General features: G+C 49.3%; 1 protein-coding gene and 1 pseudogene across 1 annotated transcript; one reads left to right on the top strand and one right to left on the bottom strand.

Moving 5' to 3' along the window:
• Positions 1-1,149: 1,149 nt before the first annotated feature.
• LOC136553266 (cell division cycle protein 48 homolog) lies at positions 1,150-10,245 on the bottom strand (annotated as a pseudogene).
• Positions 10,246-10,897: 652 nt separating this feature from the next.
• Positions 10,898-14,315, top strand: LOC136553271 (hypothetical protein At1g04090-like). The gene is made up of 2 exons (XM_066544662.1): positions 10,898-11,392; positions 12,390-14,315. Exons 1-2 carry the CDS (start codon positions 11,284-11,286, stop codon positions 13,934-13,936), a joined length of 1,656 nt encoding a protein of 551 aa, XP_066400759.1. The 5' UTR covers positions 10,898-11,283; the 3' UTR covers positions 13,937-14,315.
• The last annotated feature ends 1,993 nt before the right edge of the window (positions 14,316-16,308 follow it).

Genomic DNA, 16,308 nt, shown 5'->3' with positions numbered 1-16,308 from the left:
CCCGCCAGAGTTGGGGAATAAGAGAGGGAGAGAGGGCACGGGCGCGCAGGGCGATGGTGGAGGGTGGGGGAGGGAGTGGCAGAGGAAGAAGAAGAAGCGCGCGGTGAGGAGACGAGCGCGATGAAGATGGGTCGCATGCTCGCTTATTAGACTTTGCGAAATATAAACTAAACAAGTCCATGACACTTGAGAATCCAAAAGTAACACAAATCAAATAAGGATGGGAGAACGAGCGGCACATATATTACAGAGCTTGCTTGCTTATTATTCTACTGTAATCATTCACATTTTGATCACAATACCGATGCATATGCAATGGTTGATTCGAGGGGAGAGGGAGACTGTGCCGGGCACTTGGGATTGCAACGTGGGCACGCTACCCTGCACTCACTCCACGTGTTGTAGCACAACCGTTTCGGCAGGTAACAGTAGCCGTCCTGTTCGTTTGTCTTATAAGCCGTTTTTTTTTCAGCCAACGAACAATGTTTTTCTCTCACAATAAATCAACCAACAGTACTTTCAGTCATGGCTTATCAGCAAACAGTCATGTGGCTCCGTATAACAGTACCTCTTTTCACAAAATACCAGCGTGACCTTGCTCTCATCTGTTGTTGCAGTTCTGACCTCGAGTAGGTGAGGACGACCGGCTGCATCGGGAAGATTTGTTCATCAGCACGTAGTGTGTATTATACACACACAGACAATTATATAAAGATAAACATAAGAGATGGTCGGATGTAACATACACACTACCGTCGCCCATGCAGCGAGGAACAAGATGATCATCATGCACCCCGAACCCCCACACCTGTCATTCGTGCAACTAAGTGATGGCCGGCTTGTATTGGGTGAGTTTATATACAGACGGTACATAGTGCTCAAAAAAAGAAAACGTCGCCTAATTGCAATCATGACTTCCTTAATTGCCGCGTGGTTTTCTTTCTTTTTACTACAATGAGAAAACGTCGCCTGCACAGAAACCTCTGTGCGTTTCAAAAATAACGAGGGATCCTGATAACTCGCCTGCATCTGCATGGCAGTTTTACATTTTATAATATTGTTAATTAACTCAACGGAAATGGGTCCTTGAAGCTTCAGCGTCAGATCAGAAAAACGAAAATACTAAGCTGGACCTCCACTATACAAGGATCAGCTGTAAAGATCATCCTCCTCGGCGTCGGCATTGGCTGCCGCCTCTGCTTCTGCCGCCTGCTGGGTCCGCTTGGGGAAGCGGAACTCGCTGCCGAATCCCCTCGACTGCTGCAGCGTCTGCGCGAACGCCTAGTACTTTCGGATGTCAGCGTCGCTGATGCGCCTCCGCGCATGCCTCATGGACTCCTCGAAGTGCGCGGCCCCGATCTGCGCAGGCTCGTCGGCGCAGTCCACCTCCATATTCCCTGGCTTTTCCTTGGCCTTCCTCTCTCGCTCGATGTCCTTCTCAATGTTCTCCCGGATGGCGTACTTGCACGCCCTCTGGCAGATCTTCGTGATGTCCGCGCCTCTGAACCCCGCCGTGAACCTGGCCACTGCGCCGAGGTCGACGTTCTTGGCCACGGGGGACTTCCTGAGGCAGGCCTTTAAGATCTGGTGCCGCGAGGCCTCGTCTGGCAGGGGAATGTAGATGAGCTGGTCGAGGCGGCCGGGCCGGAGCAGCGCCGGGTCGTGTTAGATTGATCTCCCAACCAATAAGCCCAACGGCCTATTGGGCCTTGGTCACGGGCCCTGATCGGGGGCGCCCAACCCTACATGGTTGGTGGCCCCCCGTCGCACTGCGCTATATAAAGAGGTGGGGGCCGACGGCTCAAAGCACGAGGTTCGCCGTGAGCCGCAAAACCCACCGACAAACCCTAGACCGATCTAAGAGGGCGCGCAGCCAGCGACGGGAAGCTCCGCTGACCCTCACCGTCGTCACTGCTACGCCCCGTCTGCACTGCATCGACGTCCGTGCAACCTCTACTCCACCCGTCGCTGCCCGTGTGCTGTCTTCATCAACGAACCAGCGATGGCCAGCTCAACTGCGACTTCATCCGAAGGCTCAGGTTCAACACCAGCACCTCTACCCTATCTCTCACTCTCTGCTTGTTCTAGTTCATCATGTTCAACAGCAAACCGGCCTAGATCTACCCTAGTCGATCCATATAATGCAACAATGGTACCAGAGCCTTTTTTTCTAGCGGTAGATCTGGATCGGGGAAAGAAAGAAATCGAACCCTAATCCTCAATCGCGTACGGGAAAAGTGCGAACAGATTGAGACATGGTCTCGACATCCAAACCCTAACCCTAACCCAGGAAGGGGACTGACTGAGAAACAAAAAGAACCGTGCCGGGATCCGGCGACTGCTCGGTGACTGACTGAGAAACAAAAAGAACCGTGCCGGGATCCGGCGACCGCTCGGTGACTGACTGAGAAGGGAAAAGAACCGATTTCAAATCAGAAAAGCAAACCCTAACCCTAATCGTCAAATCGGGTCAAATCCGAACAAACCAATCAATCAAAAGAAAGAGGAAAGAGGATGGCCTACCTCGGCGTCTGCGCGACACGGTAGTCACGTCGGCGCGCGGGGAAAAGAAAGGCCGACCGAAGGGGGCACGGCTCACCGGGATCCGGCCACAGGGGCGTCGCGGCCAGGCCGCTCGATGGCGGTGCGCTCACCCGCTGGGGAGCGCGCACGCTGACGAGGGGGCCGGCGACGGCGCCGGGACCTCGCTGCTTCGCCATTGTCGCTCGCTCGGCGTTTGACTGAGGAGAGAGGGGGGGAGCAGTGAGGCGAAGAGAGAGAGAGTATACGAATGAAAATGAAGCTAGGGTTGAGGGAGGCGCGGTCGGCCGGGGTTTTTGATGCCCCGAGCTGCGCGCTCCACCGTTCGATCTGGATGGACGGACGGAGATGATCGGGCCAGCGCCGCAGCCCAGGCGGGAAAGGGCGCGAGGCCGAATTCCCGGCCCAGGCCCAGGTTGCGGCCTGGGTGTGGGGGAGCGCTGGAGCGCACGGCTGGGCCGCGGGCAGCTGGGCCGGGAGAGCTGGCGCGCGTGGCTGGGCCGCGGGTAGCTGGGTCGGGTGCGCTGGCGCGCGCGCGCGTGAACAGGCCATGGGCCGCATTCGCTGGGCCGCGCACACTGATTGCTGGATCGGGCCAAAATGGCCAAATAAATAGTAAAGTCACAGTTTTGATTTTTCTTATTTTCCAGAAAACAATTTGATCAATTTGAATTGAATTTTTGTGATAATTTTCTGTACAAAATTTATCCAACAATAATTTTGTTCAGTAAATAGTAAAGTTGCTTCTGGAAAATAGGAAAATGATTATTGGATGTTAAATTTTCCGCTGCGTATTTAAAGTAATTACGGACTTTTAATTAAATTCGAACCAACAGGAGAATTTGATTTTAAGAGTCAAGAGATAAATATGAGTTGATTATGATATTGTTATTTTCTGACCAACGTTGTTAATAGCAATATTATAATTTTAATGATTATGCATTATTTCTATTTCTGCCCAACGGTGATGTAGATTTAATGTATAAAATAATTGTATGTTTTAATTTTGACCAACGTTAAACTAAGGCATGCAATTATTGTTGTTATTTCTGTTCTCACACTATTTGAATTGTGTTTTCAGAAGGATACAACTTGATGAGTTGTATAAAAGAGATCCCCACTCTAAAAGGTGATAACTATATTGAGTGGAAGAAAAAGATAGACCTGGATTTTATCCTCGCTGAGGTGGATTGGGTTGTCACCACACCGTGTCCCAGAGAACCTGTGGCACCGGTGAGGGAGACAGATGAGACTGATGCGGCATGGCAGAACAGAGAGCGGGATTTTGCTCCCGTAAAGATGTCCTATGACTTTGAGCATAGGAAATGGGTCACTGCCAACAAGAAGTGTTTGGCAGTGATAAAGAACACGATTGAGCCTACTATTATGGGCTCAATTCCAGATTGTGACACGGTCACAGAGTACCTAGATAGAATAAAGAGTCAGTTCACTGGCTCTTCAAAGACATATGCAACCCAACTGATCAAGCAGCTGGTTACAGAAACGTACTCTGGTGGCGGCAGTGGCATTAGAGAGCACATACTAAGAATGAGCAATCTGACATCTAAGCTCAAACTAATGAATTTGGCACTCAAGGATGAGTTTCTTATTCATTTGATTTTTGCTTCTTTGCCCAAAGAATTTGACACCTTTGTTGTTAATTACAACATACAGCCTGAAAAATAGGATTTAGAAAAGCTCATAGCCATGTGTGTGCAGGAGGAGAAAAGAATAAAAGTTTCACAAGGTAATTCTGTCAACTACCTAAAAGATAAGAAAAAGAACTATAATAACAGCTCTTCCTCCAAGTCATCTAGAAAAAGTCTCATGCAACAGTCTCAGAACCAGCAATTCCCAGTGGCTAAAGACCAGTGTCTCCACTGCAAGAAGACGAGACATTATAAAAAGAATTGTCCTGATTTCTTAAAGATGATTATGAAAAATAAAGGTGAGAACATCATTACATTTGTAAATGAATCCTTGTATGTAAAGTTTTCAAAATCTACTTGGTGGATTGATTCAGGTGCAACTATTCATGTTGCTAATTCATTACAGGGATTCCGTTCGATGAGAACTTTGCAAAGAAGCGAAAGTTTCATTAAAGTCGCAAATGGAGTACAAGCAGATGTTGAGGCCGTTGGCGATCTTCCGCTAGAGCTTGCTGATGGCTTCATACTTTTTTTAGAGATGTTCTTTATGTACCTTTTTTGCAAAGAAACTTAATTAGTGTATCAAAGTTGGACCATGATGGTTATGATTGTCATTTTAGAAATAGCAAATGTTAGATATTGTTTAATAATAAATGTGTTGGTCTTGCCTTCCGACAAGACGAGCTTTATTTGTTATCACTTCGTGAAAATGTGAATTCCGTATGTGATGTGAATGAAAATGTATTCTCATCGAACAATGGAAACAGAAAACGAAAAAAAGCTTACGATGCGTTGTCAAAATTATGGCACTGTTGTTTAGACCATATTTCGAGGAGGAGAATAGAAAGACTAGTTAAGAATAATATTCTTCCTCCATTAGAGCTCTTAGATTTAGAACAATGTAGAGATTACATAAAAAGAAAGTATGTAAAGAAAATTAAGAAAGATGCCAAACGAAGCGTAGGAATTCTACAGATTATTCACACAGACATATGTGGTCCTTTTTCTATGAAAAGTGTGGATGGTTGTGATTCATTCATAACATTCACAGACGATTACTCTTGGTTTGGCTACATTTATCCAATTAAAGAAAGAACAGAAGCGTTAGATAAATTCAAAATATTTAAAGCAGAAGTTGAAAATCAGCATGATTTAAAGATTAAGATAGTCAGGTCTGACCATGGGGGAGAGTACTACGGTCGGCATACCCCATATGGACAAGTTCCTAAACCTTTTGCAAGGTTCTTATAGGAGAATAGTATAGTCGCCTAGTATTCAACACCGGCGAACCTCAGCAGAATAGAGTAGCTGAAAGGCGTAACCGTACCCTGATGGATATGGTGCGTAGTATGATAAGTTACTCCACTTTACCGATGAGTCTGTGGATGGAGGCGTTAAAAACCGTCATTTATATTCTAAATAGAGTACCAAGTAAGTCGGTGCCCAAAACACCGTATGAGTTGTGGACAGGAAGAGTACCCTCACTTAACCACTTGCATGTGTGGGGGAGCCCTGCTGAGGCTAAAGTTTTTAACCTAAACATTGGGAAGCTAGATCCCAAAATAGTGAGTTGCCATTTCATTGGCTACCCAGAAAAGTTAAAAGGTTTTCGTTTCTATTGTCCTAACAGACATATAAAGTTTGTGGAAACGAGACACGCTGTCTTCCTAGAGGATGAAATGATTAGGGAGAGCATGGTAGCTCGAGAAATTGATCTTAAAGAGAAGCGGGTGTATGCACCCACTCCGATCATTCATGAGTCATTTTTCTCACTACCTGCTGTTGCTGCACCAACAGTACAAAACACTGTAGTGCCAGCACCTGTTGTTATCCCGCCTGTGACAACAATGAATGATGATAAGGAACCTGTGCCTCAGAATCCTATAGAACCTATTGCCACACATGAGGGGGAGCAACCTATTGCCACACATGAGGAGAAGCAACAACAGCCTTAAACAGAAAATGTGCCAATTGAGGAGACCCCTAGAAGGTCTCAAAGAGTTAGAAAATCAGCTATTCCTGCTGATTATGAAGTGTACAACACTGAAGAATTTCAAATGGAGGATGATCCCACCTCATTTGAAGAAGCCATGAAAAGTGATCATTCATCAAAGTGGCTTGAGGCCATGGAAGATGAGATGAGATCAATGAATGCAAATAAAGTTTGGGATTTAGAGATAATTCCTAAAGGAGCTAAAATAGTAGGCTGTAAATGGGTCTACAAAACAAAACTTGACTCTCAAGAAAATATAGAGAGATATAAAGCCCGACTTATGGCAAAAGGCTTTACACAAAGAGAAGGGATTGATTACAATGAGACCTTTTCTCCAGTCTCATGTAAGGATTCCTTCAGAATCATAATGTCATTAGTGGTACATTACGATTTGGAATTATATTAGATGGATGTAAAGACGACATTTCTCAACGAAGACTTAGAAGAAAATGTTTACATGGCACAACCAAAAGGTTTTGTCATAGAAGAAAAAGAACGTTTGGAATGCCGTCTAAAGAAATCTATTTATGGATTAAAACAAGCTTCAAGACAGTGGTACTTGAAGTTTGATCAGACAATAAAGAATTTTGGATTTAAAGATAATGTTGAGGACAATTGTGTCTACACAAAGTTTAAGAATGAGAAGTTTATCTTTCTTGTCCTGTATATGGATGATATCTTACTTGCTAGTAGTGATGTCAGTCTACTACTGGAAACAAAGTAGTTTTTGTCCTCAAAGTTTGATATGAAAGATCTCGGTGAAGCTTCGTTCGTTCTAGAGATCGAGATTCACCGAGATAGAAGTAAAGGGGTATTAGGACTGTCACAAAAGACATACATAGAAAAAGTCTTAAAGAAATTCAGTATGCACAAATATAGTCCCTCACCTGCTCCTATAGTCAAGGGCGACAGATATAGGGATTTTCAATGCCCTAGGAACCAATATGAGATCGATCAAATAAAAGTGGTTCCATATGCTTCAGCTGTCGGAAGCTTGCAATATGCTCAGGTGTGTACGCGCCCTAACTTGACATTTGTTATCGGGTTACTTGGCAGATTCCAAAGCAATCCTAGAATAGAACACTGGAAATTGGTAAAGAAAGTCTTGCGTTATTTGCAAGGAACGAAAAGCCTCATGATGACGTATAGAAGATCTGATTCACTCCATATAGTGGGATATTCAGATTCTGATTATGCGGGAGATAATAAAAAATTCACATCTAAATATGTGTTTACTCTCGCAGGGAGAGCTATTTCATGGAAAAGCTCAAAGCAAACCGTCACTATATCATCCATAATGTATGCCGAATTTGTAGCATGTTATGAGGCAACGGGGCAGGTGAACTGGCTAAAGAAGTTCTTACCTGGTTTGAAGGTGGTTGACGACATCAATAGACCACTGAAGTTATACTGCGATAATAATTCAGCAGTACAGTATGCTCACAATAATAGATCAAGTGGTGCTGCCAAACATATTGACATAAAGTATTATGTTGTGAAGGATAAAGTCCGAGATCAAATGATAAGTCTTGAGCATATAAGTACCGAAAAGATGCTCGCGGATCCGCTTACAAAAGGCTTACCACCCAACGTGTTTAGAGAACATGTAGCCAGCATGGGTTTAAGGGAAAGCCTATGATTCCTGGACTATAAAGGGTCCAAAAGTTAAAGTAACTATTTCAGATCAAAGACGTGCATTGTAGCTGTTAAATCTATCGGCAATTGACCGTGACGATAAGACATGCTCTATGCATCATCTGTGAAGAAATGAGTAAGGATAAAAGGATTGAAGTTTAAAGTTTAAAGATAAAAGTAATAATGAGATCAAGGAGGAGAATGTTAGATTGATCTCCCAACCAATAAGCCCAACGGCCTATTGGGCCTTGGTCACGCGTCCTGATCGGGGGCGTCCAACCCTACATGGTTGGTGGACTCCCGTCGCACTGCGCTATATAAAGAGGTGGGGGCCGACGGCTCAAAGCACGAGGTTCGCCGTGAGCCGCAAACCCACCGACAAACCCTAGACCGATCTAAGAGGGCGCGCAGCCAGCGACGGGAAGCTCCGCTGACCCTCGCCGTCGTCACTGCTACGCCCCGTTTGCACTGCATCGACGTCCGTGCAACCTCTACTCCACCCGTCGCTGCCCGTGTGCTGCATCCATCAACGAACCAGCGATGGCTAGCTCAACTGCGACTTCATCCGAAGGCTCAGGTTCAACACCAGTACCTCTACCCTATCTTCCACTCTCTACTTGTTCTAGTTCATCATGTTCAACAGCAAACCGGCCTAGATCTACCCTAGTCGATCCACAGAATGCAACAGGTCGATGATGTCCGGCCGGTTGGTGGCGCCGATGATGAACACCGTCTTCTTGGCGCTCATGCCGTCCATCTCGGTGAGCAGCTGGTTGAGGACCCTGTCCACCGCGCCGCCGGCGTCGCCCACGTGGCTGCCCCTCTGCGTGGCGATGGAATCCAGCTCGTCGAAGAAGAGAACGCACGGCGCCGACTGCCGCGCCTTGTCGAATATGTCTCGGACGTTGGCCTCGCTCTCGCCGAACCACATGGTCAGCAGCTCCGGCCCCTTGACGCTGATGAAGTTGGCCTGGCACTCGTTAGCAGCGTCTTGCCGCAGCCCGGCGGCCCGTAGAACAGCACGCCCCTGGACGGAGACATGCCGAACTTCTCGAACTTGTCCGGGTGCTCCACGGGGTACTGCACGGTCTCCTGCAGCTCCCGCTTGACGCCCTCGAGGCCTCCGATGTCCGCCCAGCTGACGTTGGGCACCTCAACCACGGTCTCGCGCAACGCCGACGGGTTGGTGCCGGCGAGGGCGGTCTTGAGGTGGTCGTTCGTGATGGCCATCGAGCTGAGGATCTCCGCGTCGATCGTCTCGTCCTCGAGGTCGATAACGTCCATCTTCTCCCTGATACATTGAAGGGCGGCCTCGGTGCAGAGCGCGGCCAGGTCGGCGCCGACGTAGCCGTGCGTATCCTTGGCCACGGCATCCAGGTCGACGTCCTCGGCGAGCTTCATATTTTTAGTGTGCACGCGCAGCACCTCGAGGCGGCCGACCTCGTCTGGCACGCCGATATCAATCTCGCGGTCGAACCGACCAAACCGTCGCAGTGCAGGGTCGATACTGTTGGGGCGGTTGGTGGCGCCCATGACGATGACGTGCGAGCGTGTTTTCAGCCCGTCCATTAGCGTGAGCAGCTGGGACACGATGCGCCTCTCCACCTCGCCGTGCGTCTTTTCCCTCTTGGGCGCAATGGAGTCGATCTCGTCGATGAAGACGATGGACGGTGCGTTCTTCTCCGCCTCCTGGAATGCTTTTCGCAGATTGCTCTCGCTCTCCCCGGCCAGCTTCGACATAATCTCGGGGCCGTTTATGCAGAAGAAGAAGGCGCCGGTTTCGTTTGCCACCGCCCGCGCGATCAGAGTTTTGCCGGAGCCTGGAGGTCCGTACAATAGGATACCCTTGGGCGGCTTCACTCCGATCGACTTGAACAGCTGCGGGTGCCTAAGTGGCAGCTCGACCAGCTCCCTGATCTGAGCGAGCTGCTTCCGCATGCCACCGACGTCATCGTAGCCCACGCCATCGAGCCTCTCCTCGTCTTCCCGCTTCACTGGCTCGCCGTCGCAGAAGACCTCCGTGTCGTCGGCGACAATGCAGTACTCGGCGGGCGGGTGGATGTCCACCACCTTGAATTCCACGCTGCGCATGCCGCCGCGCACGAGGAAGAGGTCGCCCTTGCGGACGGGGCGGTAGGCGTTGAGGAAGTGCGGCCTCAGGTACGCCTCGAAGAGGTCCCCCGTGAGGCCCTCCACGGTGTCGTCGAGGGGCAGGACGTGCACTTTGGCCCCGAACGCGGCGTCGCGGCACGGGTGCACGGACACGACGTCGCCGAGGCGCACCCGGAGGTTGGAGCGGACGGACCGGTTGATGCCGAGCGCGTGCTCCCCGCACCCCTCGTCGGCCATGGCGATGCAGACCGTGTCGCGACGCCGCTTCCCCTTGAGCAGGACCACGTCGCCGCGGAAGATGGACAGCTTCTCCATGGTCGTCGGGTGGAGGTTGCAGATGGAGACGTCGTCGTCGGTCGGCTCCTCCACCACCAGCTTGTTCGCCGCCTTCTTCTTCGTGGCGGCGGGAGGACAGCACGCCGCTGCGCCGTCGTCCGACATCGTGCTCGGTTCAATCTTTCTCGAGAACGGGTGGTGGCAGTGTGGTGTGGCGTGTCTTGCTTCTTCGGCTTCGCGTCTCGCGGCGGCGGAAGGCAGTTTGTGTTTGCGTTACGATGGGGTCGCGGGGTTGGTCCGGTTATATGTCGCGAGCAGGAGGGGGGGGGGGGGGGGTGTCCAAGTTTTCCACCTCGCACGGGCACTCGAGTAGTGTCGAGTCCGATGCTGGAGATGTTCGCTGCAGCTTACAGCTGGGCCCGATCGAGTCCGATTCCTTCTACTGGCCGCCCAATTCGAACTCCTGGAGTTTCTGGAAGGCCAGCCCAAAAGTGAATACAGCCTTCTTGCAGCCCAACATCATCATCATTGGAAAACGACGGGCTCGTTTTGAAGGCGGATCGGATCGGAGTCACATCAGAAAAGCCGATGCCGACTAGCGAAAATCTCGTCGCAAAAAAAAAAAAAAAAAAAAAAAAAAAAAATAGCGAAAAATCTCCTTTCCGTTGGGCCACGCCACACACGGAGTCCCTTGCACGGCACGCACGAGCATATTCCCCCGCTCATGCCGAAGGCTGAACCGAACAGAGGCGGGCGGCGGCGACCTTTTCCATGGGGAGAGGCCCGGCCCCACAGCGGAGCCTGACCCCCTCTCCCTCTCGAGAGCGACTCCCTCGGCGTCGCCATCGACCCCGCGGAAGCGGGGGGCGAACGCTTACCCACTCCCCAACCCAACCATAACCAATGGAGCAGCCCCTCACGCTGGACCGGAGTTGGGGGGTGACGACGAGCCAGACAGCCGCCGCCGGTTTGACCAGATCTGTGGTGATCAGCTCGTAAGGTGGGGTGGAGCTTCCGGTTAGAAAATAAGAGGGGTGCTGCGGGGTGGACTGAGAGAGCGGAAGGAGGGAGCCGGCGATGGGCGGGTGGAGCTGGCTCTGCTGCGGCCGATCCAACGCCGGAGGCGGCGAGCTCCGGCAACCCGTGCCCTTCCAGCTGCCGGCGCCCTTGCCAGAGTGGCCGCAAGGTTTGGGGCTCTTCTCTCTCTCCCCCCCCCCCCCCCCCCCCCCCCCCCCTCCTTTTGCTGGCTTTGATTCGCTGTTCGTGCTGATTGGTTGTGGAACCAGTTAGCGGTTGAGTCGTAGCTGCTCCGTATGAGCATCAATTATTGCTTTTTAAGGCAACATGTGTATCATTATTATTGCTAGATTTATAGTCCGTCTGTTGATAATCACCCGATTATTTTGTTTGTTCGTTTCCCCCGTTTCTTATCAGCAACCCTTTCTGTGGTAACCGTTACTAGAATCGATAGTTGTTTCAAATTCTTCCGTCTTGCATTAGAAATAAGCTGGGTTTGGCTTGTTAACCGATGGGGAAAAGGAGGTGAAATCCGGCGAAAGAGAGGAATTTTTGCTATTTCAGTGTGGTATTTCGCTTGCTTTGGCCATCGACTTCTTTGATCCACGAGTTTTGTGTTTTTTTTTACACTTTGGTTGTCGAATTACTGAATAAGGTGTAGTTCGGCTACTACCACCCTGCTGATTTTACAAGGTGCTCCCTCCGTTTCAAATAAATATATTTCATGGTGTATCTAATGAATCAAGTTTGGTGTTGTAGATGCTTTGCATTTTTGTAAAAACTCGATAAAAGTTAGAGAAGTTGGATTTATTGGAACTGAGGGAGTAGAGCTAGCACTAGCAGCCCGCAGGCAGCCAGGCACAGAGGTTTCTCTCCTCGAGGGGGCAGGGTAATTTTTCAAATCATATAGTGTCACTAATTCACTGTATAAGAAATACTAGTATCTACCTGTTTGCTTATTTGCAGGGAACAAAATCTGTAATTAACTTATTTTGTACAGGCTACTTAGTATCAGTTCTTGTGTTGTCATGCATGTGAAACTGGAATCCTGTTCGTAGTTGAGCAACAATAATAGATGCATGTATCAATGTTCACTTGGCATTGTTTTACCGTATAAATTGTTTTCTGGAATCTCTTGCTAACTTTCTTGCGCAACTCCTTCACAGGAGGGGATTTTGCTAAGGGCACAATATGCATAGGAGAGCTTGATGTTGTAAATATTACCAAATTCCGGAATATATGGACCTGCTCAGATGCTACATTTTATGAGCCAGAAGGAATTCCTGATGGTTTCCACTGCCTTGGGCACTACGCCCAACAGAATGATCGCCCCTTACAGGGATTTCTTCTTGTGGCAAGGGAAGTGGCTAGCCACCAAGTTATTAATAGCAAGCCCGCCCTTGAGAAACCATTAGATTACTCCCTTGTTTGGACCAGTGCTGACTTAAATGAAGATGACAACAGCGAATGTGGTTGCATCTGGTTGCCATGTCCACCGAATGGGTATAACGCCCTTGGCTATGTGGTTACTAAAGGACCAAAGGAGCCCTCACTGGAAGCAGTTCGATGTGTGCGAGATGATCTAACAGACACATGTGAAAATTTCCGTTCAATTGTAAATATGGATAATGCATGCCAGATTTGGAAGACAAGGCCTTGCCACCGAGGAGTGAGAGGACATGGTATATCGGTTGGTACATTCTCCTGTGAAACTGATTCAACGGATACCGATGAATCAAGCATTCCCTGCTTGAAAAATGTCGACTCAAATTTGAGTGCCATGCCTAATTTGGAGCAGATCAATGCTCTGATCAAGCACTATGGCCCAACAGTTTTCTTCCACCCACAAGAGACATACTTACCATCATCAGTTTCTTGGTTCTTTGAGAATGGAGCGACATTGTACAAGAAAGATGCAAAAATGGGAGATGCAATACTCCCTGGTGGCTTGAACCTGCCTGTTGGTGGGACAAATGATGGTGAGTACTGGATTGATCTCCCTGACGATGACAGGAAGGAGCTTGTCAAAGATGGCAATCTGAAGAGTGCTGAGCTATATGCTCATGTGAAGCCAGCTCATGGAGGGACCTTCACTGACATTGCAATGTGGCTATTTTGCCCATTCAACGGGCCTGCCACTATCAAGGTTGGATTTGCAAGTTTTGCTCTACAGAAAGTCGGTAGGCATATTGGAGACTGGGAGCATTTCACCCTCCGGGTGAGTAACTTCTCAGGTGAGCTGTCATCTATCTACTTCTCGCAGCACAGTGGGGGTGAATGGGTTGAAGCTTGTGATCTGGAGTTCATCTCTGGGAATAAAGCAATTGTTTACTCGTCGAGGAATGGGCACGCAAGCTACCCCCACCCAGGCTGCTACCTGATGGGGTCTGAGAAGCTTGGTGTCGGAGTTAGAAACGATGTGGCCCGAAGTGATTTATCAGTGGATTCGAGCACGCAGTATAAAATCATCTCAGCAGCGCATCTCCGAGATGCTGTTGTGGAACCATGCTGGCTGCAATACATGAGGGAGTGGGGACCGACCGTCACGTACAGCTCACGTTCAGAGATAGACACGGCGCTTAGCTTCTTGCCGTTCTTTCTCCGGTACACAGTGGAAGCAATATTCAACAGCCTTCCGGCGGAATTGTACGAGGAGGAAGGTCCTACAGGACCCAAGGAGAAGAACAACTGGGAAGGCGATGAGAGATGCTAGGCTTTATCGCCTTCATTATTTATCCCAGTTACCTCTATCTGTACCCTAAAGCTGTATTTGATGAAAAGATTGATGTGCTATGCTATGATAAAACATTTAGTTTAGGATATGCTTGCGAAGCTTGAGAGTTCAGTGCACTTGTCAGGTTAAGCATTGCACTGTTTATTTAGCTGCAGTGGTGCAAGTGCATGACAACTTGTCCTGTGCGTCTGCCAACCAAATTGCGGTTGTATAATATCGTACCAGTCATACTTCTTTCTAGTGGAGTATTTGGTAAGAGCCAGATATGTAGTTCAAAATTAATAATCTTGTGAGTTCCTCTCTTGCAGTAAAACATTTGCAAGGCCTTTCTTAGTGCCCGATGCATCATTCTTTTAAACTACTGGGATGGGTAATGAAACAGTGTTTTTTTTTCTTTCTTTTCTTTTTGCGAGACTGTAGGGTTAACTGAAGACTCTGATATCAAAATGACAAAAGGCGGCAGAGGAGAGAAAATGATGATCTCTGCCGAGGCCGGTAAGCCGGTTCGACTAGCAAAGCGACATCCGGAGTGATTTTACATCGGCCGAGAGGAATTATATCAGAGTTTTACTATAGGTCAAGAGAAGGCATGAGACCGTTCAACTCCATTGTTTTTTGAAAATTATTTTTTTAACTGTTCAACTCCATTGTTGTTGTTGCATTATGATTTTTTTAAAGAAAATACGTTGCTTTTTCTTTTGCGTCTGACAATGGCACGGTTCCTTGTGTCGCAGTGCATCCTGATATGTGTGCACTTGGTGCTGCCCTTGCTAGCATATGTTGCAGTATGGTTCCTGCATGCGCTACTTTTAGCTCCACCAGATGACTTGTTTACAGAAAAGAGGTGATTAGCAGCGGAATCCAGCCGTCGGCTGCACATGGAGTATTTTGTTTTCAGGTCATGGTAATGAACCTGACATTGGTCATACTCTTTTTTTTTTTTGTTAGAATTGATCTCATCCGTCTTGACCCAACGGTCGAGACGGACCCCTGACCGCGTCCTGATCGGGGACGTCCAGCCATCTAGTGGCTGGTGGGGCCCCGTCGCACGGTGCCTATAAAAAGGAGGTGGGACAAACGGCTCGAGATACAAGATTCACCGCCACCACAGCCCCACTGTCCTAACCCTAATCCGATCCAGAGGGTGGCACTGCCAGCGGCGAGAAGCACCACCGGACCGCCGTAGCTCCACCCCGCTGGGACTCCGCCACCTCTACACCGTCACTGCCACTGACACCGACGCCATGGACTCCTCAAGCTCGTCCACCAAGCCCGACGGTCTGTACCTCTCCCTTTCTCCTCTCTCACTCTCTCTGGATCCATGTGTTCTAGTTCTTTCATACCGAATAGAAGTCAAAATACCCAGTGATCTACTCCTAGTCGATCCAAAAGACCGCTTGACCTAACAATGGTATCAGAGCCGATTTGCAAGGTGTAGATCACGGCACTGGGCAAAGAAAAGAAAAGAACAGAGCTAGATCCGATTCGGATCGAAAGAAAAGAAATACAAAGGGTTCATCGAACCCTAAACCCTAATCGGGTGAAGAAATGAGGAAAGAAGGGGTCTCGATTTCGAAAAGTACTTGAACCCTAACCCTAACCCGCGTGGGGAAGAAGAACAGACTCTAACCCTAGCTGGGTGAAGACGGAAGGGGCTCGGCTTCAAGACCGCTTGATCCGAACCCTAAACCCGTGACCAGATCTCGGGGCAAAGAAAAGAAGAAAGAAAAGAAAGAGAAACAAACTTCGGTTCAGAGAAAATGTAACCCTAACCCACTATAGACTCGGGGAAGAAGAAGAAAAGGGCGAATCCCTAACCCAAAACCCTAACCCTAACTCGATCCCCATCCTAATCGGTCAAAACCGAGAAGAGCAAGCAAGATCCAAACAAGCAGAAACGGGAAAAGGGAAAAGCAAGGCCGGTGGCTTACCTCACCGCTACCATCTCTGCCGTCGTGCGGGAAAGACCGGACCGCGCCGGTGTTCGTCGCCGAGATGCATCCGCGCGGGTACGGGTACAGGGCGTCGACACGGAGCCGCTTGACGGCGGCGCGCTCTCCCGACGGGGAGCGCGCTCGCCGGCAAGAGGGCCCACGGTGGCGTCGTCTTCGTCTTCTCCTCCGGCGTGGCTCGCTATCGCTCGTGTGCGGCGCGCTGCTGAGAGAGAGAGACACGCGAGAGAGAAGGGGAGAAAGAAATGAGACTAGGGTTCAGAGGGAGGCCGGCCACGGCGGGGTTTTGATCAGGCGAAACGGCCGGATGGCCGTCGGATTTGATCGACGGCGTGGAATCACCGGGCCACTCAGCGGCCCAGGCGGGCGAGCGCGCCGCAGTGCTTTGCCGGCCCAGGC

This window comes from Miscanthus floridulus, chromosome 1 (assembly GCF_019320115.1).
Source record: "Miscanthus floridulus cultivar M001 chromosome 1, ASM1932011v1, whole genome shotgun sequence".
In the NCBI taxonomy this organism is placed as follows: domain Eukaryota; kingdom Viridiplantae; phylum Streptophyta; class Magnoliopsida; order Poales; family Poaceae; genus Miscanthus; species Miscanthus floridulus.
This window is presented reverse-complemented; position numbering and strand designations above follow the sequence as displayed.